The 22,168-nt window shown below is 35.6% G+C and overlaps 1 protein-coding gene across 3 annotated transcripts in view; it reads right to left on the bottom strand.

The window, feature by feature from the left end:
- Positions 1–22,168, bottom strand: part of S6k (Ribosomal protein S6 kinase) — a 366,025-nt gene that overhangs the window by 202,425 nt on the left and 141,432 nt on the right. For 2 of the 3 annotated variants that reach the window (XM_090400916.1, XM_090400917.1), the window contains exon 6: positions 16,659–16,792. In XM_090400916.1, the coding sequence (XP_090257042.1) occupies positions 16,659–16,792 (134 nt within the window). Of the gene's footprint in view, positions 1–14,854; positions 14,989–16,658; positions 16,793–22,168 lie in introns of all 3 variants that reach the window. The other variant, XM_090400918.1, reaches the window with a different exon arrangement.

The raw sequence follows: 22,168 nt of genomic DNA, 5'->3' as shown, positions 1-22,168 counted from the left end.
CTCACTCATGCTGCTTGGACATCTGACATTGAAACTGGATATAATTTGTGCCACTGTTGCCCTGCAGTTGGTCTGTACAAACCTGGACCATCTATGTCGACAGGACTTGCTTGTTGGCCATTGGAATGTCACGTTGATGGTATACTTGCAATAGACCCTTGATATGGTTGTCCTCAAGAACCCTAGGGTTCTTACCACTTGGGCAATAGAATAAACCATCTGTCTTGCACAGATAATACGTCCATGATCAAAGTTGCTAAGATCGCCACATTTACCCATCTTTGTTGATTGCAATACATTGTTGGGAAGCTCCGAAGTCTGCCTATTTACCACCTGTGTTTGGTTTGGGTAGATCCCTCTGTATAGGGGATGCCAGTGTCAATTTCTCATCACCCCTATCTCTAATGTTTTGTCCACTGAGTGTATATTTGACTATTGTAGTAGACTGAACATGAAGTACATTATAATAATAATGATTCCTATGCAGTTGAGAGAAGATTTAATTTAATTAGGAATTAAAGAGAAATTATAGAGAATTTGCTACATGTGATGTTGACTGATTAAGTTTAGCTGTTTTATAGTCAATTAGCATTATGACTTCATGACTGGGAAATCAAGGAAATCATATGCCAAAAGCTTAGAAATGAATCCATTCCTTAGCCACAAATCATGGCATTTTTAAGGTTTATGAACTTATAAAAACTCCCTACAGATGATTTTCATTCAACTCATGCCTACTTAATTTAAAGACGGTGCACATATGTCAGACTGACAGTTTAAAGTGGTCATGTGAAGATGATAGATCAAAGCTGGAACTGAGATGTCTTTTTTTTTTTTAATCGGGATGAAAATTATTAAATATATTTTTGAAAAGATAAGGGATGTAATATCCCTTAACTTAAACAAGTTTTTCTTTTTACAAAAGAGAAATTTCACATGTAATATATATTTATTTAAAAATAATAATAATAACATTTGTGTTCAAGCTGAAACATATTTCTGAATAAAAGAAAGTTAATTTATTCAATGGAGTCACTTATTAAAGGTTGAAGTTATATGAATGGAAACAAACATATGCACAGCTTATAGAGAATACTAAGAACTAACTGCAGCTTCTAATCCAATATCTCATCTTCATTGGGACACTATTACTAGGTATCCACTCGTATGCTGAATAAATGAGGATAGACTGCACTTTGTTGTATTCTTTATTGGCTGAAACTATGTACAAGGGTGATCTGAAAAGTTCTCGGCCTAACAATGAAAAAACGAATTGATAATTTCAAAATTATTATTTTTTTTTTTTTTTAACATAATCTCCCTTAAGACTAATACATTTATTCCAGTGATGCACCAGTGCCATTATCCCGTCCCTGTAGTGGTTCTCAGTAAGATCTACAAAATACCCCTCTACAGCTGCAATCATCTCTTGATTCGAAGAAAAATGCTGACCAGCGAGGAAGAGTTTTAGTTTTGGAAAGAGACAGAAGTCAGAGGGAGCCAAATCTGAGGAATAGGGTGGATGTTCCCACAATTCATAGTGCAGATTGCCATTGCCAAAACACCGTTGTGGGCAAGTGCATTGTCCTGAAGGATGATTTTTTTCTTCTGCAACCAGGGTCTTTTCTCACGAATTTTTTCGTCTAGTCTGGTTAAAAGACCGGAATAATATTCCCCGGTTATTGCTTTACCCTTTTCAAGATAATTAATAAACAAAATGCCTTTAGCATCTCAAAACACCAATGCCATTAAATGACTTTGTCTTTTTTGGCACTGAACAACCGGTTTCTGTCCACTGTTTTGACTGCTGTTTGGATTCTGGTGTGTAATGGTGAATCCAAGTCTCATCCATAGTAATAAATCGATGCACAAAATCAGTTTTATTCTTGTTAAAACACTCCAAGCATTGTTCAGAGATTTTCATGCGAGTACGTTTTTGATCTGCTGTGAGCAAGCACAGCACCCATCTTGAGCAAAGCTTTTTCATTTGCAATTCTTCATGCAAAATATATCCTACATGTTCTTTTGAAATGCCTATAGTCTCAGAAATTTCATGCACTTTGACTCAGCGGTCATCCCATACCATATCATGCACTTGATCGATTTCTGGTGTTGTTACACTTTTTGGACATCCTTCATGTGGATCATCTTCAAGGCTGGTACAGCCACGTTTAAACTTGGCAACCTATTTCTTAATTGTCGAAAATAAAGGAGAAGATGCCCATAAACTTTTATGAACTTTGAATGAATTTCTGTTGCCATTTTAAACTTTCTTTTACAAAGAATTTTATAATCGTATGATACTCAATTTTATCCATTTCAAGGGATACAGACAACACTTTTGCTTCAGACAGCTATATAAAACAAACTACTTGATAGAATGATTTGCAATTTCACATGGATGCTTATGACAGATGTACCAACTTAGAAAAAAAAATCTTGTCGATAGTGTTGCCATCTATGTTTGAGACCAAGAACTTTTCAGACCACCCTCGTATATTAAGATGGTCTAACAAACAGATAATACCTGATTATACAGAGACCCTGCTGTTCTCCCCAGGAAGCATGGACAAACTGGAAAAACTAACTTTTGTATTTAACTTTTTTATTTATTAACCCCACACGAGAAGTCACAAGACCTGTAGCACACTAGTGCTGTGGTGTGTGAATAAGTGGTTCAGGATAAAGAAGGAATCTATTAACAAGTTCTTGAAAAGTTGGGGGTTGTATTCACTGGGAAAAAAAACAGTATGGGGTAGGCTGTTCCAAAGAACAGAGTTAGATGGAATGAAGGAACAAGATGAGAAGTTAATTCATTATGTATGGAGTCAAACTGAGTGTGGATGTTGACCAGTAGCTGCTCATGTCCTTAAATGATTAAAGAAAAGTGGAGGAATGGTAGTGGCCAGTTCAATGGAGCAACACAATGAGAGAGGGGCAGAGGGCACATATTAGGCAGGCTGCAATCTTCTGTAAACATTTAAGTGTTGTTAGGGTGGTTCTAGATGCTCAACTCAAATTAAGAACAAATATTTTTAGGCTGCTCAGCTTTGGGATTTACAAAGTATTAGGAGTTAAGCAAGAGAGAAGCAGTGTTTTCAATGAAAATCAACTTTTTGGAGTCTGAGGAGATTACAGGCTAGGCTAGATGTGAAAGTCATCCCAAGAAGGGAAACTGATCTTAACTGGATCCTATTGAGGCGATCTCAATAAAAGGTTGAAGGTGGTCTGGGTAAACCCTTCCCATAATGCATAGCAATATACATGTTCAAAAGGAAGTATGCTTTACATTATGGGATACTAGGGCAATTGATGTGAAATCGGCATTCTCTGTATAAAGTAGCCTAGTTGTGAAGATACTTTATGCACACACTTTTGTTTGCTTATACTTAGGTAGAGGATTAAAACAAGAATATAATTTCTTATCTGTTATAATTAACTAGAAATCAGAACATTATCAAAATGTGAGAGAGAGCGAAGTAGAGTCTTTTATTCCAGATAAAACAGGAATGTTTTGAAAGTCTGAAATTCACTATCTTTACCCTGCTTGAGAATGGTAAGATCAGTGTTTAAGAGCAGTTTGTAGTATTGTAGGAGGTGATTTTCCTAAGTGTACCTTGTCATCTGTAGAAGAACCAGCTGAAAAGACTGATTCCAAAAGGTCCCTTATTTGCAGGTGATGTTATCATGGTATTCAGGATGTGAGAGAGGTTGGAAAAAAAAAGAAAGAAAAAAAAAGGAAGGACAGAAGTTATGTCCACAGTCCTAGTAAGGAACTGGAAGGCTTGACTGCCAGTTGAGCAAGATGCATGCTTATTGCATTTGGCTAACATAAAGCTTTGGATTTGTTGATAATTTTTTCACATTTGTTTCAGGATATAGTGTTGGCTAAGTGAGAAGATGAAGTTTTTGAATGCCACTCAATGCATAGTGCATTTTTATATCAGACTACAAAGGCATATTTTTGGAACAACCAGAACAACCTTAGCAGTGAGAAACACTGCTAAGGTTGTTCTGCTAAGGTTGCATAAAGAGGAAAAGAAACAACTAGGATTAGCCAAGCTAGGCTAGACCTGCTCAAGAATTTCTGAGCTAGATCTCTGCCCACGTCAGAGATCTGCTCAAGAATGAATGCAAATGAATGTCCCATTCATTTGCATTCATTGCATCCATCTACAAATTCTGATAACTTTGATCTTCTTGCTCATTATTTGTTTTTGCAGCTTGATTATCTACAGACCAAATACCCAAACAGTGAAGCCATCTTTTTGCAAACATTGTTCATAAGATCAGTTTTCCTTCTCTAATTATAGTAAATACAGTGGAAGAGATACAGAAATATTTGATGCATCTTTCACAAATCACCCACAAGTCCACCAGAATATCAGATAATCCTGTCCACTTCTCTTGATAAATATATATTGCCACACAAATACCATAGAATGAAAACCTTCATTCCCATTTCCACCAAAAACCACTATTCAAATCCTTGGTTTTCCAAAGAAGCTAACTAAGGCAGTCAATAAAAAAAAAAACAATTCAGCATATCACAAACAGATTCAAAATCGAAACTTTAGCGTTTCACTCAGCCTACACTGTAACACACAATAGCTGCAAAAAGAGTATAGAAAGTTCAAATCAAGCTTTGCAAGGGCCATGGAAAATGTGCGAATTTTCTGTACTTGCATTCCAGCTGAAATGGCAGTTGAGTCTTTTGGTCTCTCACAGGCCACTAATCACAACTAACCATGTTTCCACCCTTTGCACATGCAGATGGTACTATTGTGACATAATAAGGCTGACTTCCCAGTATCATTCTTCTCCAACTCCTGCACAAAAAATCAAGGCAAAATACCACTTTATAGAATTGCTCATTGCTTCTAATTTTTCATCACAAAGACATCAGAAAAATCCTGAATATTTTGGATAACAACAGGTCTTCAGATACTGATAGCATCCGCCCCACAAAATAGTGCTTAAATCTTGTGCTCCAGAATTACCATCCTTCTGTATCTTCTTTACAATCTTTCACACTCATCAGGTACAGCACAGAAACAAGTTTATATTCAAACCCCAAAGAAAGGACATAAAAGATAGCCACAGGCTATGTCCCTCCACTCACCCCCAGTTCTACTAAATGGACAATCAATTCCTCACCTGCAAACTCACTCACCAGTCACTAATTAATGGATTTCACCACTCTCAATTCACAGTAGATCTCCTTGCAAACATTGCCTTAATTCATTTGTTATTGTTGAAGGAAGTGAATTAACAAAAATATTTCCTCTTGACGCACTCTCAGGGGACCCTGTAACCCCTAGAGAGCGCGTCCCCTGGGTGGCGGATGGGGGAGCCCACCATGTGTGTGTGTGCATGTGTATACATGAGCGTGTGTGTGTGTGTATATATATATGGTGGGGTGGTCCGAATATACTGAATAAGGACTCGTGGACCAACAGGGCCATAAGGGCAATCATCTTGACTGTAAGGGAAGCGGAACTCCCATTGAACCCCTAGCTGGATCTATCCTCTCCTTCTTCTACTTTGAGGAAGACCCACTTACTTTAATCTTTCCTATAAGGCCTTATCAGCCAACTCTTCTTACTTTATGACCCTTGTGCTATTAGAGTACTCGAGGGCCATGGGGTCTTTTCATTTCTGGCCTTACAACTATGTCCTATCTATAAAATTTACTATATTTCTTCTATAATCTACCCTTTCCCCTTCAACATACCCTATTCCTCCTATGGGTTTAAATTCGGAAGAAGGCGAGTTAAGAAGCCTTAAGGTAGCAGCCCTACCACTGAACTATTCCATTGTCAAGCTAGTCCCCTGACATGGAGAACATAACCATACTTATAAGCTGACAGAAAAAGATAATCGGATTGAATCTATGGGAAACGACCCTGGAATGGAAAAGGGAAAACGAAAATGGAAACGACAAAATATAATACACATAGCAAACTGGAATGTAAGAGGAATAGCATATAAAGAAATAGAATTAGACCAGTTATTAAATGAAAGAAATTTTAAAATAGCAGTAATCACTGAAACAAAAAAGAAATTAAAAGGAACTATGAGAACTGAAAATTTTAATGTGATATACAGTGGAGTCGACAGAGACCAAAGAGCACAAGCAGGAGTCATGATTTGGATTCATAATTCCCTTTCAAAACAGTTAAAACATTATAAATTATAAAATGAAAGAATAATAGAAGCTAGAATAAAAATGGATAGAGGCTATTTAACAATAATTGGTTTATATGCCCCAGAAGAAGGAAGAGAACAGGATAATATTGATTTTTATAATCAGCTACAAAACATCATCATCATCAGCATCAAATTCCTGCCATGTACCCTCAAGGGGTGTACAGGATATGATAGTACTACATGAATAAAATTACATCATTATTAATTTCCTATCTACAATTTTCCTCCAAATCAGTCTGTTACTTGTCAAGACTCCAACATTATCAGATCTTATATTTCTATCATCTAAGGCACTTTGTACCGTATCAATCCACCTATATCTTGGTCTTCCTCTGGGTCGTTTTGCTGCCAACCTGGCAGAGAACACTTGTTTTGCTAATCTTTCCTCACCCATTCTGTTTAAGTGACCATACCACCGGAGATTAGCTCTGCTAACACCTTCCTGGATGCAGACAATGTCAAGTTCTTTCCTAATATCCTCGTTTTTAATATGATATTGCCATTGATGCCATCTGTTCACGCCTCTAATCTTTCTCAGGACTCTCATATCTGCGGTCTCTAGTATTTGGTCAAGTGTTTTACTTCTGACCCAGCTCTCAGATCCATAAGTTAAAACTGGTTTGAACACTGTCTTGTATACAGCTAATTTAGTGTTCCGACTAATTTCTCTCTTATTCTATATGAATTTATTCAATTGACTTCCCACCATTCCAGCTTTGCTAATTCTGTTGTCTATTTCTACATTTAATTTATCATCTTCAGTAAAAATCGTGCCTAAATAGCTGAAATGTTTTACTTATTCCACAGGTTCTCCATTCACAACACAGTTGACATTTTCAATGATTCTACCTATTTTCATTGTCTTTGTCTTTTTATTGCTGACCTTCATACCACATCTATTACAACAGCTATTCAATTTAGTCAGAGAATCTTGCACACTTGTAGCAGATTCATTTAGAAGTATAACATCATCCACATAAAGCAAAGAGCTGACATTCACATCTCCAATTTTGATATCATGTTTAATACCACTTTCCTTCATAATGTGATCCATATAGATAATGAATAACAGAGGGGATTATACCACATCTATTACAACAGCTATTCAATTTAGTCAGAGAATCTTGCAGACTTGTAGCAGATTTATTTAGAAGTATAACATCATCCACATAAAGCAAAAAGCTGACATTCACATCTCCAATTTTGATATCATGTTTAATACCACTTTTCTTCATAATGTGATCCATATAGATAATGAATAACAGAGGGGATAATGTACATCCTTGTCTCACACCAGATTTAACATTAAACCAATCTTCCTGTACTTCCTTCAATTCTAAGTGCTGACTTACAATTCAAATAAAGACAAAGTATTGCTTGATATAATGCCCCATTGACACCATATAACTGCAGCGTATTGAATAGCTTCTCTCTCTCTCTTGGCACCTTTTCATATGCCTTTTCCAGATCGACAAAACTTAAATACAGATCTTTGTTATATTCCCATGCTTTCTCGACTATTTGTCGTAAAGTGAAGATCTGATCCTGATAGCCTCTATTTGGCCTGAATCCAGCTTGTTCTTCACCAAGCTTTTCTTCCACAATTCTTCTCAACCGTTTCTCAAGTATACTTGCATAGATCTTGCCAGGAACACTCAGTAGAGAAATACCTCTGTAATTCTCACATGCAGTTTTATTTCCCTTTTTATATATGGGTACTATGAGAGCTCTACTCCAATCATCAGGAATTCGTCCCTCTGTCCAGGCTTTCTGAACTATGCAGTGCAGCCACTGTAAGACTCTTATACCACCATACTTCAGCATTTCTGGTCGAATATCATCTACTCCTGCTGCCTTTCCACATTTCAAGCCTTTGATGGCTTTTTCTACTTCAAGTATGGATATGTATTCCTGACTGCATGCCTGGTCAGTGTTTTTTTACCACTGTGCTGTCATCACTGCTTGTTTCATTTAGCAGTTTTTCAAAGTAATTACCCCATACTTCAAGGATATCTTTTTCTCCTGTTTTCATATCACCTTTATCATCTCTAATTCCTTTTACAGCACTCTTTCCTCCATTCTTAAGCTTCTTCAACAACCTCCAGAATATTTTGCCACCTTCTTGATATTTATTTTCTATATTCTTGCCAAAGTCCTCCCATGACTTTTGTTTAGCTAGTTTTAAACAGTGTTTAGCATTCTTGCATTTGTCTCTATATTCTCTAAGAGCACAAGCTGACTTATTTGACAGGAACTTTTGGTATGCTTTCTTCTTTTCCTTCACTGCCTCTTTAACTTCCTGTGTCCACCAGGGAGTTCTGATTTGTTTATCCTTTCAGACAACCTCACATGCCTCTCTGGCAGAATCAATCAATGTTTTCTTCAGAGTTTCTCCTGAATCTCCAAGGTTTGATTCCTGTTCTCAAACTCTTTCATTTTTTCTTCAATAATCTTTGTGTATTTTAGTCTACAGTTCACATCTGAGAGCTGCTCAACTTTTATTCGCTTTAAAACTTTCATACATGTTATTCTTTTCAATATGAAATTCAATTTTATCCTGCTCACGACTAAATAGTGATCACTTCCAATTTCAAATCCTCTGTACACTCTGGTGTCCTGCACCAGGGAGAAAACATCACTATCAACAATAACATAGTCAATGAGACTTTTCTTATTCCTAGTCTCTTCTCTCCATGTGAGTTTGTGCACATTTTTATGTTGGAACATGGTGTTAGTAATAACCAGTCCCATGTCCTGAGCAGAAATCCAACAGATATTTGCCATTATTATTAGCTTTGCTCTTTTCTCCAAATTTTCCCAAAATATTTTTGTATGTCTCACAATCATTTCCTACTCTGCTATTTAGATCCCCAACAAGAATCAACTTTTCCTTTTTCATTGTGTCAGTTGCTTTTTCTAAAGCCTCAAAAAATTCCTCCACTTCTACCTTAGTAGAACCTTCTGTGGGACCATAGGCACACAGAAGTCTCATTGTCCAGTTCCCCATTCTCATATTTGCCCACATTACTCTACTTGAGACTGACTGCCATTCAAGAAGATTAGCCTTGTATTTTGTGTTGAATACTATGGCTACTCCTTCTTTTCCTTGATTGTCATTGCCTGAATATAACATTTTGTATTTATTGCTCAGAACGATCTCAACAGTTTTGGTCTTTTTTGTTTCAGTCACCCCTATTATGTCGATCTGTTACTTATCTAATTCCTCAGCTAGCTCCATTTCTTTGCCATTCAGGCTTCTTACGTTGATAGTACCGATCTTTAACTCTGGTGATGTTGAGTTGGGGTTTGTTTTCAGATTTGTTCCAGTAGCTGACTTTTCGCTGTTTGCCCTGGTTCCCTGGCAAAAACAACGGAGGCCTTGTTTAACCGGGCGACGACCCAGCCGGCATGAAATTTTGTCATGTTGTACCATCATTCTATATTTTGGTTTAACCAATAAGAATACAATTTGGTCGGCTAAATCCCAAATTGCCAGCCCATCCTCGTTCGTTCAGTATCCAAGTAGATACCCAACAGGGTGCACCACGAGAAGGTGAGGATTGGACATTAGGTCAGAAGCCCTGGTCGGTTCTCCGCATTCCTTTAAAGGCCATGTGGAAGTCTCCTCCCAGTTATACAGCTTTGACCCTTAAGCATCCCTTAAGCTACAAAACATATATAATAAAATAATAAAAATGATTACATAATTTTAGCAGGAGACTTAAATGCAAGAATTGGAAACACGAAAATTATGTAATCATTTTTATATTAATAATATTAAATTTTAAATAATAATATAGGAATACATGGAGAACACACTCTAAACAGAAATGGTAATAAATTGATTGACTTTGTAGTTTATAATAACCTAAAAATAATGAATTCCTTCTATAAACATAAAGACATACATAAATATACTTGGGCAGCAAGAGGATGGAAATCAATATTAGATTACTTCATATTAAATGAAAAGACATCAAAATGTTCACTAGATGTTAGAGTTCACAGAGGATATGAAATAAGCAGTGACCACTTCCTTGTTAAAATAAAATTAAGATTACCACCTAAATGGCTACAAGTAACAAGAACAGAAAGAAAAATTGAAACATTTGTTTATAAAACTAGACTATTGAATGACACAAATGTACAATGGCTATATGAACAAAGAATTAACCAATATCTAGATAAAATAAAACAAAATGAAGAAATAGAATGGCTTAATACAAAAACGATACTCAATGCAGCAGCAAATGAAAGCTTAGGAAAGACCAAAAAATTCAATAGAAGAAAAAAATTGAAGATCTGGGATGATACAATCAAAGAAATAATCAAAAAGAAAAAAAGAAGCCTATCACAAATGGTTAAGCAGTAAAAGATTAGAAGATGAAATAGATTATAAAAGAATAAGAGCCATAGCTAAAAGAGAAGTCAGAAAAAGACAGGGCATCATGGAATAAATTTGTTTCTAATTTAGAACATGATTTATATAAAATAAGACCCAATGTATATAAGATTTTGAAACACCTAAATGCAGATACCAAAGAAAACATAAAATTAAAAACTGAATTGAAATTAGAAGAATTTCTAAATTACTACACAGAACTGTGGACAGACAAATATTTTAAAAAAGACAACTGGCAAACAATTAACGAAAATGAAAAGGAAATAACTGAAGAAGAATTAGAAATCAGCCTGAAAGAAATAAGAAACGGAAAATCACCCCGAGAAGATAAGCTAGGTTCAGAACTATATAAATACGCAGGAACAAAATTCAAAGAAAGACTCTTATTATTTTTAAATAAAATTTACTCAACTGGAATACCCCCAATAGAATGGAAAAAAGCAATTGTGATTCCTATCTTTAAGAAAGGTAATAGAGATGACCCTAAAAACTATAGAGATATCAGTATACTAAATTCCTGTTACAAAATATATAGTAGAATCTTAAATAACAAACTAATGAAATATTCCAAAAACTTCATTCTAGAAGTACAGAATGGATTTAGAAAAGGACGATCATGTATAGACCCAGCCTTTTGCCTAAAATTAATAATAGAGAAAAGAAGAGAATATAATTTAGAAACACATATTGCATTTATTGACTTTGAAAAAGAATTTGACAAAGTTAAAAGAAACATATTATTTAACATATTAAAAGAAAGACAAATACCAAATAATATCCTAAAAGCTTTCACAAGTATATATGAAAATAATCAAATACAAATAAGATTAAATCACGAACTATCATATACCAGAGAGATAAACCAAGGGGTCCAACAGGGATGTCCCCTCTCAGCAACTCTCTTTAATATCTACTTAAATGAAATAATAAAATGGAGTAAAAATTTACATCAAGGAATTAAACTTTCACCTACAGTTAACTTAAATGCTCTCCTCTTTGCAGACGACCAAATAATAATTACAAATTCTGAAGATAACTTACAGAAAGCTATTTTAAATCTAAATGCGATATCCAAAGATTATGGTATGATAATATCAACGGAAAAATCAAAAACTATGGCCTTTAAAGGACAAGATCCATCAAGAACTAAAATAGTAATAGATAACAAGATCTTAGAACAGATGAATTCATTTAACTACCTAGGATGTATGATCACATATGAAAATGAAAAAGACATAAATGTAAAAATTGCAAAATATTTAAAAATAACAGGTGTAATCAACTCTATATTTAAATCAAACCTAGTTCAAAAACAAACCAGGCTAAAAGTATACAATACATTAGCCCTACCGGTCTTAATGTATGGAAGCGAAATCTGGACAATAAAACAAAAAGACAAACAAAGATTAATAACAGCAGAAATGAAGTTTATGAGAAAAACTGCAAAGTATACCCTATTTGATCACAAAAGAAACGAAGATATTATGAAAGAACTAAACCAAGAACCAGTAATAGAAAAAATTTAAAAAATATAAACATAAATGGATGGAACACGTCCAAAGAATGAAAACAGAAAGATTACCAAAACAAGTCTTAAAGTACAAGCCACTAGGAAAAAAGAAAACAAGGACGTCCTCTTAAACGATTCAACGATAACTTCTAAGGCTGGAACAGGCCATGCTAGGCCTAAATCCTTGATACGTATGATGATGATGAACTACAGTACCATCCAGATATGAGATTGGTGGAAACCTGGGTGGGCAGAAGTTGCACCCAATGGCCTTGGCAAGGGACCAGAAAGAGCGAATGCCATTTGGGGATGAGGTAAGGCAAGTTTGCATTATTGGCCTTTTCAAAGTCTGACTTGGACTTGTGATAATTCTTTTACAAATGTTGTGTGCTGCGGTACAGGCAGAGTGAGCAGCTGGAGTTTTGGTCTTGAGCCATTTGTGGTAAGCAGAGGTTTTTTCCCTTTACAGCATTGGCATACTTTTTTTTTGAGAACCAAGACTTGGATAGTGGCTGCGAATTTGGAGTGGAATGAGGAATAAAAGCCTTCATTCCTGTGAGGATGATTTCTGTTATTTGGTCAGAACAGGTGTTTGGAACAGAAGAAATGAAGCAATAGTCAGACTATGGGAAAGAGGAACAGAAGTCACAGAGGTCTTCCCAGTTGGCACCATTGTAGTGCCAAAGGACATGAGACTGTGAACTGGTGGGTAAAGGTTGTTCAGTGGCAAAAGAGACTGTTGCCAAGAGGAGAACTGACAACTATATGTTTTCTAGTATATGTATTTCTCATTCATATGAAATCGGTGAAAACTTAGTCATTATTTTACTTTCAATTTCCACTGTAAGAACAGGTCATGTTATTAAAACATCCTACTATTCTCATCAAACTGATTTTCAGAATACTTCACATACCAAAAATTATGTACATGAATTAATTTCATTCCAACAGATGAAGTGTTCTTCTTTTTGCAGCTGTGTAAGAGGAATTTTTAGTAAGCCAACATATTAATTTTTGGAAAGGGAAGAAATGTAAAAGCAAATATATCATACACTGGTGTCCAAAACCTAAGGATGAATGCTATTTCTCAATATTACAACTGCAAATACAGATGAATCAGCTTGTAGCAATTTGTATAAATGATGATTTCAAGTCAAAAGAAGGCACATGTTTAAATTGCACGCAAAGGGGTCATGTGGTAGCACTGAACAGGATAAAAAGTAAAAGGCTGAAATTAGCAAATTGTAATTCTTCATCCAGGGAAGAATTACTAAAAAGCTTGAAGACTGCAAAATTATTGATATTTCTGAGAGAAATATTACTGATATATCCAGAGAATTTGGACTCTCACGTAACATGGTATCCAGGCAGCATTTCAAACAAATGGAATATGTTCCAGAAGTTTGTAAGAGGTCACATTTGCTCTACCATAGAGCATAAAGACAGATTTTTGGTTATAACAGCAAAACATAATCAACGCAGCATGGCAGGTCAGCTTGCATGTCAGCTCAATTCAAGCACAGATACGTGGATATCTCAACAAACTGTGCATCTGCAACAAGTATGCTTATATGCCCAAAGGCCTGTAGTCTGCATCCCTTTATCCACAGCTCATTGTAGAGCACATTTTCAGTGGTGTTGTATTGGTGTCTTGTCCATAAAAATTGGACAAGACACCAATGGCCTAATGTACTCTTTACAGATGAGTTGTTTTAGTCTTTCCTCTGATTCTAGATAGCTTGATCTGGCATGAAAGTAGTACTGCTTATCATCGTGGGAATGTTCTTGAAAGGAGCAGTTATTGGTGGTGCTGGGGTCAATGGTATGGGGAGGCATTATGCTTAATGGACATACTAAGCTACAATTTCTGGAAAAGGGGACTATGACTGGTAAACAATATTGCAACAAAGTTCTTCAACATCATGTTTGATTGTTCCGTGGTGCTGTAGGCGAAGAATTAATTTTTATGGATGACAGTGCCACACCGCATCGTACATGAGTAGTGGAGATACTTCTGGAGACCGAGGATATTAATCAAATTGAGTGGCCAGCACACTCTCCAGATCTCAACCTCATATAACACATTTGAGACCCAATATGGAGATGCATTGCTGCTTGAAATTCCCCTCAAGAAAACAACCAAGGCTTTATCCTTGCTCTGAAGGAAGAGTGGGCTAGTTTGCCTCAACAACTCCTGAATCACTTAGTACTATGCATGGTATGACATTGTGAGAGCTGTACTACAGTTAGGAGTGGACATATTCTATACTGAAATGTCTCTTTGCATAGTTTTCTGTATGCATTGTACCTCAATTCCTTAACTAGGTCCTGGAAATTTTTTTTGTGTAATATAATTTATTAGTATGCTGGCAATAAATTTATGTCCACATTTTGCTGTAGTAATGAAAAATTTTTCATATACAGGTAAAAAATGTAGTTCATTCTTAGCTTTTGAACATCACTGTATAATTCTTTTTTTTTTTTTTTTTAAATTGTGCATGTGTGTGTGTGTTGGCTAGGTTGTATGTAGTGTAAGATAACAAACTGAAAAACTAAACCTATATAATATTGGATTAGACTATGTTCATACTGTAAATAATAAACTGAAAAATTCAGAGATGGAGGGTAAATGATCCATTCTTTGCTAATTTTAATATTATACTATATTATTCTCATATTTTACAAATTAAAGGATGAAACTATTCTGTTCTACAAATACAAATAAAACTTACATGGCAGTGTCTTCTAAGAAAGTTACCTCTCTTTTCAGCATTGTAAACAGCTCTCCTCCACTAAGGTAGTCTAGAATCAGGTATAGCTTTCCACCAGTTTGAAAGGCATATATTAAGTCAACAATAAAAGGATGCTGAATAGAAAGAGGGAGGGAACAATTAGAGAGGTCTCCAGTGATTTCTGATGTAAAATGGAGTGTCAAATCGGGTGTCCACTAAACCAATGGTTACTCAGAAACAAAGAATATAACAAAGAGCATGCACAACAAATAAATAATTTTTCCTGCATTCCAATTAAAACAAAAACACATTACTATTCCATATATACAAATGATCAAAACAAGTGTTTACAGTGCGAGTTTTATAAATTTAATGGATAGCCATAAATACAAGGAAAACAGGCAGTGCAAAGAAAACAGATACAGCAGTCATCAAGCAAACTAATATTTACAGACAAATCCAAATTTATCACATAATTATACATCTAATGGAATGTATACTTAGAGCACACTCATTAAATAACAAACTTGTAAGATGAAAAATGTGGTTGTGTGCCCTAATAAAACACAATGAATACAAATGCCATAGAGATAGGCATCTCTAGTCAATCTCATGGATTGAATTCTTGGCTGGTCATCACAACTCTGATGTTATCACCAGAGAGTGATTTCTGGGCTGAAGCATAACAAGACATTTCAATATAATTCTGAAGATGAATTACATGAGCAAATTTATAACATCTTCAGATTATAAAAAGAAACTAGTAGAGCAATCTAGGTAAATACACTTAATGTTCATGAGTAAATGAAAGAACACAATAAACTTGAATAGTACAAGTACTTTATCATCTGATATATGCATTACATAATGATAATATTACATAATGCTATTATTATGTATAAATATATATATATAGAAGATCAAGGTATATGTTACTGATTATGTGTGTTAAACCTAATTGATTCAAAAGGACATTTCAAGTTTCCATAATTTTATGTGTAGCAAAATAAGCAGAAGTGTATAAAATCTACCTACTGCTTGTGTTAAGGAAATGTAGAAAAAAAAATTTAATAAATTATATTAATTCAGCCAAATAAGCAAGCAAAAAAAAAAAAAAAAAACACTAATGAGAAAGTATTTTAAAGTACAAATGCTACTTAGAGTATGCTACTAATACAATAGACAAACACAGTAAAGGACTTGTTTTACTATGTTTCTTTCACTGAGCTGTTAGCACATACTTTATGTAAAATCATGTTAATCTGAACAACTTTGAAGACAATAGAGGAGCTGTGCAAAATTGCATTTTTCATTAGTTTGAAATGTACATTTAAAAGATGGAATGTAATTTCCACATGAAATTTCATGTGGAAATGCATAAAATGTTCTTTTTAAGCATGTTTTTCAAAAGCACCAATTGTGAGTTGTACTGTGACATAAGCAATATCTGTGATAGTTACCAGTAATCCAACTGCTCTGATTACCTTTTTATATTGTATGTATGTGTGTGTGTGTGTGTATATATATATATATATTATATATATATATATATATACACACACACACACTAACAGTATTTTATAAAATATGAAATATCTGCTTGATCTAAATAATCCTATTTCTAAGCAACAAATTCTTGCATTTGCCAAAAGAATACAGCTAATGAAATAACAAAATCAGAATACTAACTCTCAAGGTGCCAACATATACATGTTTATTTCAGATGTTATTGATGAAAAATAATCCAGAAGTTAGCTACCTCATATTTCTCATACATACTGAGTACAACATAAATAAAACTTACATTGCAGTGTCTTCTAAGAAGATCCCCTCCCTTTCGAGAATTGTGAACAGCTCTCCTCCACTAAGGTACTCTAAAATCAGGTAGAGCTTGCCACCAGTTTGGAAGGCATATATTAAGTCAACAATAAAAGGATGCTGAAGAAAAAGAGGGAAGAGGGGAAGAAATGAAACATACAAGTGAGTTTTCATGCATAGTGGAGTGCCAATTCCAGCCCTTCAACACCCATCAGTAATTCAGAAGACATTTATAATGCTGTACACTCGCACTTAACTCAAAAAATTAAATATATCAAAATGAATTTTTTTACTTCACACTGGTGTCTAGTATCTTGAAAATAAATTATGTGAATAAGAATTTTTTTAAAAATACAGTTAATTAAATAATACTATAATTTTTTTTTTTTTTTTTTGCTGCGAGTGTTACTGACCATGAAAACTGCATATCTCCATTAATTTACTGAAAAACTTCAACTAATCAATAGTTATTTTAAAATAATATAGCGTAGGTTATAAAATTATCTGAAAAAAATCATTATCATTTTCAGTTTTGATTAAATGATTTCGCATATCTTAAATTTTTGGTTTCAAGATATGCAAATACAGTATTTCTGTAAAGATGCTGTAAGTTTTAATTGAACTTATTTACCAAAAAACATGTATTGTATTAAGTGTGTATTAACACTAATACCTGGGAGAATATGTAATTGTCAGTGTTAACCTCATAAAATCAATTTTGTAATGAAAGATTTTAAAGTTCGGTGTTAATTTCAAGTGTGGGAAAATTCTGAGCAAGTCAACAAATAAACAACAATTCACGAGTTTGAAGTTGTTGGAACAATAAAAGGTATTGTTCATAAACACGTCAAACTTTGTAAGATGCCTTCATAAACAAGTGACTTAAGAGAAAAATTATCAGCATATGGCAATGTTCAAGAAAATTGTTTCCACTGAAATTGAAATGCAATGATCTCTTGATGACAATGATTATGAGAAGAGAGCTGACTAAATGTTTTAAAAGAATAATGTGTAGCAGACATTTTTATGGCTGAAATATGTACATAAAAATAGAATTTATTTGACTCCAATATCTTTCATGATAACTAATATTTAAGGAATTGACAGCGTATACTAGAAATATAGATTAAATAAACTTTAACATATACTTTCCAATATTTCGGCGAACGTCACGTTGCCATCTTCTTGGGAACTTACTACAAAGACACGTGCACACAAGTACTAATAACAGCAAATGAGACTGAAGCTAGGAAGCTAGCGTTTTCCTAAAGTCCTGATGGTGCCCCCTGGCGGGCTATATTGGTAGTTCTTGGCCTTTGGGCTGAGGTTCTTCTGATAAAAGTTTCCCAAATTTGGGGCAGTCTCATGCATCCAAATTTGTTGAGGTTTGGCATGTTCCTAAGGGCCGAGGCTGATTCCATGAATAGTCTTTCATACTTGAACTTGCTGCGGTGTATTACTGTGGCTTTCTTCCATCTTATTCTGTGGCAAGTATCCAGAGCATGGTCTGCAAGCCCAGAGTGGCTGTACTGGTGAAATCGGATGTAATCCTTGTGTTCTGAGATTCTGATATTTGCTGTCCTGCCTATTTGGCCAAAGTAGGACAGTTTACAGCTGCAAGGGACCTGGTATACATCAGGTAGGTCTAGGGGAAGTGGTTGGTCTTTGGTGGAGCGGATAAGGGATGCCAGTTTTCTATGTGGTCTGTAACAAGTGGTCAAGTCATGTTTTTTTAAGATTTTATTGATTTTTTCCGAGGTGCCTCAGATGTATGGAATGGTGATGGATTTAGAGTAATCTTTTTTGTGAAGGGGAGGGGGTGGTGGGTTGTGGATGACTGGGTTAAGTATTTTTTGGATTTTTTTGGGGGTAGCCGTTGGCTGAGAAAGTGTCACGGATGTGATTTAGTTCAGTGGTTAGGGCTTGATCATTAGAACAGATTATTTTTGCCCTGTTGAATAATGTTTTAATAACACCATATTGTTGTGAGGGGGGGGGAATTGTTGGTGAATGTATCTGCCTGCATGGGTGGGTTTTCTATAAACTGAGAAAACCAAGGTTCCATCAGGTTGGCGGGTGACTAGTGTGTCTAGGAAGGGGAGGTTATTGCTTTCCTCTTTTTCCAGGGTGAATTTGATTCTAGGGTGTTGGTTGTTTAAGTGTGTTAGGAAGGAGAGGAGTGAATCCGGGCCATGTGGCCAAATAGCGAAAACATCATCAACGTAGCGAAGCCATATGGTAGGTTTTTGTGGGGCTGAGTTTAAGGCTTTCTCTTCAAGCGTCTCCATGAAGAAGTTGGCCAAGGGTGGGGAAAGTGGCTGTCCCCTCTATCTGTTTGTAGAATTTTTCCTGCCAAACGAAATAGCCCGAGTTCATTGTAAACTGAAATAGGGCTGAGATATCGGGAAGAAATTTAGCTTGGATTAGCTTTAAGGTTTCTTTGAGGGGGACATTCGTGAATAGGGAGGAGACATCAAAACTGACCATTATGTCATTATGTTGGAGTGTAAGGTTTTCTATACTGGCTTTGAAGTGGGCTGTTTTTTGTGTGTGATGGTGTATTGCAAGTATAGTGTGAGAGCGCTTTGGCTAAATGCTTGGCTAGTTTGTAAGTGGGGGAATCAATGCCATCCACTATGGGACGTAATGGCACATTTTCTTTGTGTATTTTTGGGAGCCCATATATGTGGGGGGGTCTAGAGTTATAGGGTTTTAGTCTGTTGGTAATCTCCACAGGCCAAGAAGTGACCTTCTTAAGGAGCCTATGGAGTTTTCTAATTTGTCAGTTGGTGGGATTGTAATCAATGGGGAGGTAAGTGGAACGATCTAATAATAAAGCCTTGAGCTTACCTGTGTAGTCTTTAAGATTGAGTACCACAGTGGCGTTCCCCTTATCCGCTTTGGTGATCACTATTTTTTTGTTTCTCTTCAATTCTTGTAGTGCCTTGTATTCACTAATGGATATGTTGGATTTTGGAGGTTTTGCTTTATTGAGAACACAGGCCACATCCAATCTAATATCGTTGGCGATGTGGTTTGGAAGTTGGCGAATCCCGCGTTCAATTTGGATCATTAATTCCTCGGCCGGTAATTTCTTAGGAGCAATGGCGAAGTTGTGACCACGTGACAGAGCGTGGAGTGCTTCAGGCTTTAAGGTAGCTGACAAAAGGTTAACAACAGTGTTGGTTTGTAGTTTAGGTTTGGACGCCGAGTTCTTTATTAATTTATCAAACTTGTTGATATGTCGGCTCCGTACTCGTTCAAATTCTTTTTTAGCTGCCGTACACGAGACGTCACGTAGGACTGACCAAAGCTCGTGATTCAGCATAAGTGAAAGCTCGTTTTCTAGTGTTGAAATAGATCTGTTTATGTCGACTAGGGAACCGCGTGTAGTGGTAATTTGCTCCCAAAGTAATGCCTGGCTAGCGCGGTTGTAAATACGGAGAGCTTTCTGTGAGATGAAGCGGTGTTTAAATTTCACACAGTTCGGGATGACTTGATTATCCCGGCAGCGTTTTAGGAATGCCAGACGGTTAAGTTGTCTGGATAACTTCAGCTTCAGTTTGCCGTAATGGCGGGCCTTGCGTACGAAGAGATCTCCGTGGATGATCATTATTCTTGTTGAGAGGCTTATACGCTGGTTAAACATGATAACTAATATTTAAGGAATTGACAGCGTATACTAGAAATATAGATTAAATAAACTTTAATATATACTTTCCGATATTTCGGCGAACGTCACGTTGCCATCTTCTTGGGAACTTCCACAGAATAAGATGGAAGAAAGCCACAGTAATACACCGCAGCAAGTTCAAGTATGAAAGACTATTCATGGACTCAGCCTCGGCCCTTAGGAACATGCCAAACCTCAACAAATTTGGATGCATGAGACTGCCCCAAATTTGGAAAACTTTTATCAGAAGAACCTCAGCCCAAAGACCAAGAACTACCAATATAGCCCGCCAGGGGGCACCATCAGGACTTTAGGAAAACGCTAGCTTCCTAGCTTCAGTCTCATTTGCTGTTATTAGTACTCGTGTGCACGTGTCTTTGTAGTAAGTTCCCAAGAAGATGGCAACGTGACGTTCGCCGAAATATTGGAACGTATATATTAAAGTTAATTTAATCTATATTTCTAGTATACGCTGTCAATTCCTTAAATATTAGTTATCATGTTTAACCAGTGTATAAGCCTCTCAACAAGAATAATGAATCCAATATCTTTCATCCTAGAGCCTCCATAGCTCAGTAGGTATGGATGAGCCTTTTGGTCAGAAAGACCTGGTCTCTTTCAACTAAAAGTGAGTTAGAAAAACCCAGATATTCAGGGTTTTTTTTATCCCTCAGAACATGCAATTGACAGACAAAAAAAAAAAAAAAACCATTAAAATCAATAACTTTATGTTGGTTTCATAAGATGGTGCATTACTATTCACGTGGGACTCACAACCACTGTATCATCATATGCCAATTAATCTTTCATCCTATGTTACAAGGACATCATCAAGGAGAAAAAAGAAGATAGGTTGACAACATTCAAAACATGAATCACAAGATTCAAAATTATGTAGCATGTGCTTACTTGTTTGTATCTCAGTCAGAGTTCAGTTAATAGAAGAATGCTCTATTAGAGTTCAAAAAGAAACAATGGCTATTGGTACTTCAAATACAAGGTTACATAACTCATTCATTATTACAAAAAGCATATGGACAGTTACTCGTGATTACTTCCCAAAACTTTGAGACTAGTATACAATCATAGCAGTTAAGATCCAAATGATCAAATCTCGATCTCCTGAAGTGAAGAATCTTGGCTCAATTCCAAACAACTCTGTGTTTACTGTCGATGGCATGGTAAACATAGCAGAATTTTTCAGATTCTAAGAATTTGGCAAGTCCTGATATTCTTGAATTTTAATCTGATGTCAGTTTTGTTATTTGTGGACAGGCTGTTCTGTTGAGATTAAAATCCAAGACCATCAAAACTACATGAAATTCTTAGAATCTGAAAAATCTTGCCTTGCTTACCATGCCATTGATACTAGACAAAATTTTTCAGAAATGAAACAAGATTCTTCACTCAAGTAGATTTAAATTTGATTGTCTGCTTCTTGAAACTTGTGAAACTTTGACATTGTCTGAATCTTAACTATTCTGATTGCATACCAGTTAAAAGCTTTGGGAAGTAATTAATATTAACTGTTCATAATTTTTTTTAGAATAATGAATAAGATATGCAACCATGTAATAATATTAGAAAAACAGCCCATCATTTCCCTTTGAACACTAGTAGTGCATCCTCCTGTTAACTCAGCAGTGATTAAGATGAGCAAATGATCCTTAATCCTTTTACACAAGTGTCAGCAAACAAACCTTGTGCACGAAATACTTCAACAACTAGGCTACTTGTATACCGAGGCTGTTGACTTCACATCAATTACCTCGGTATTCCATGATGCAAAGCATACCTCATTTCAGATGTGTGTGTATTGCTAT

The sequence above is a fragment of the Typopeltis vanoorti genome, chromosome 11 (genome assembly GCF_054136105.1).
Source record: "Typopeltis vanoorti isolate ZY-2024b chromosome 11, IOZ_Tvanoo_1.0, whole genome shotgun sequence".
Lineage (NCBI taxonomy): Eukaryota > Metazoa > Arthropoda > Arachnida > Uropygi > Thelyphonidae > Typopeltis > Typopeltis vanoorti.
Note: the sequence above shows the minus strand (reverse complement) of the source record. Positions and strands in the feature narration are given on the sequence as shown.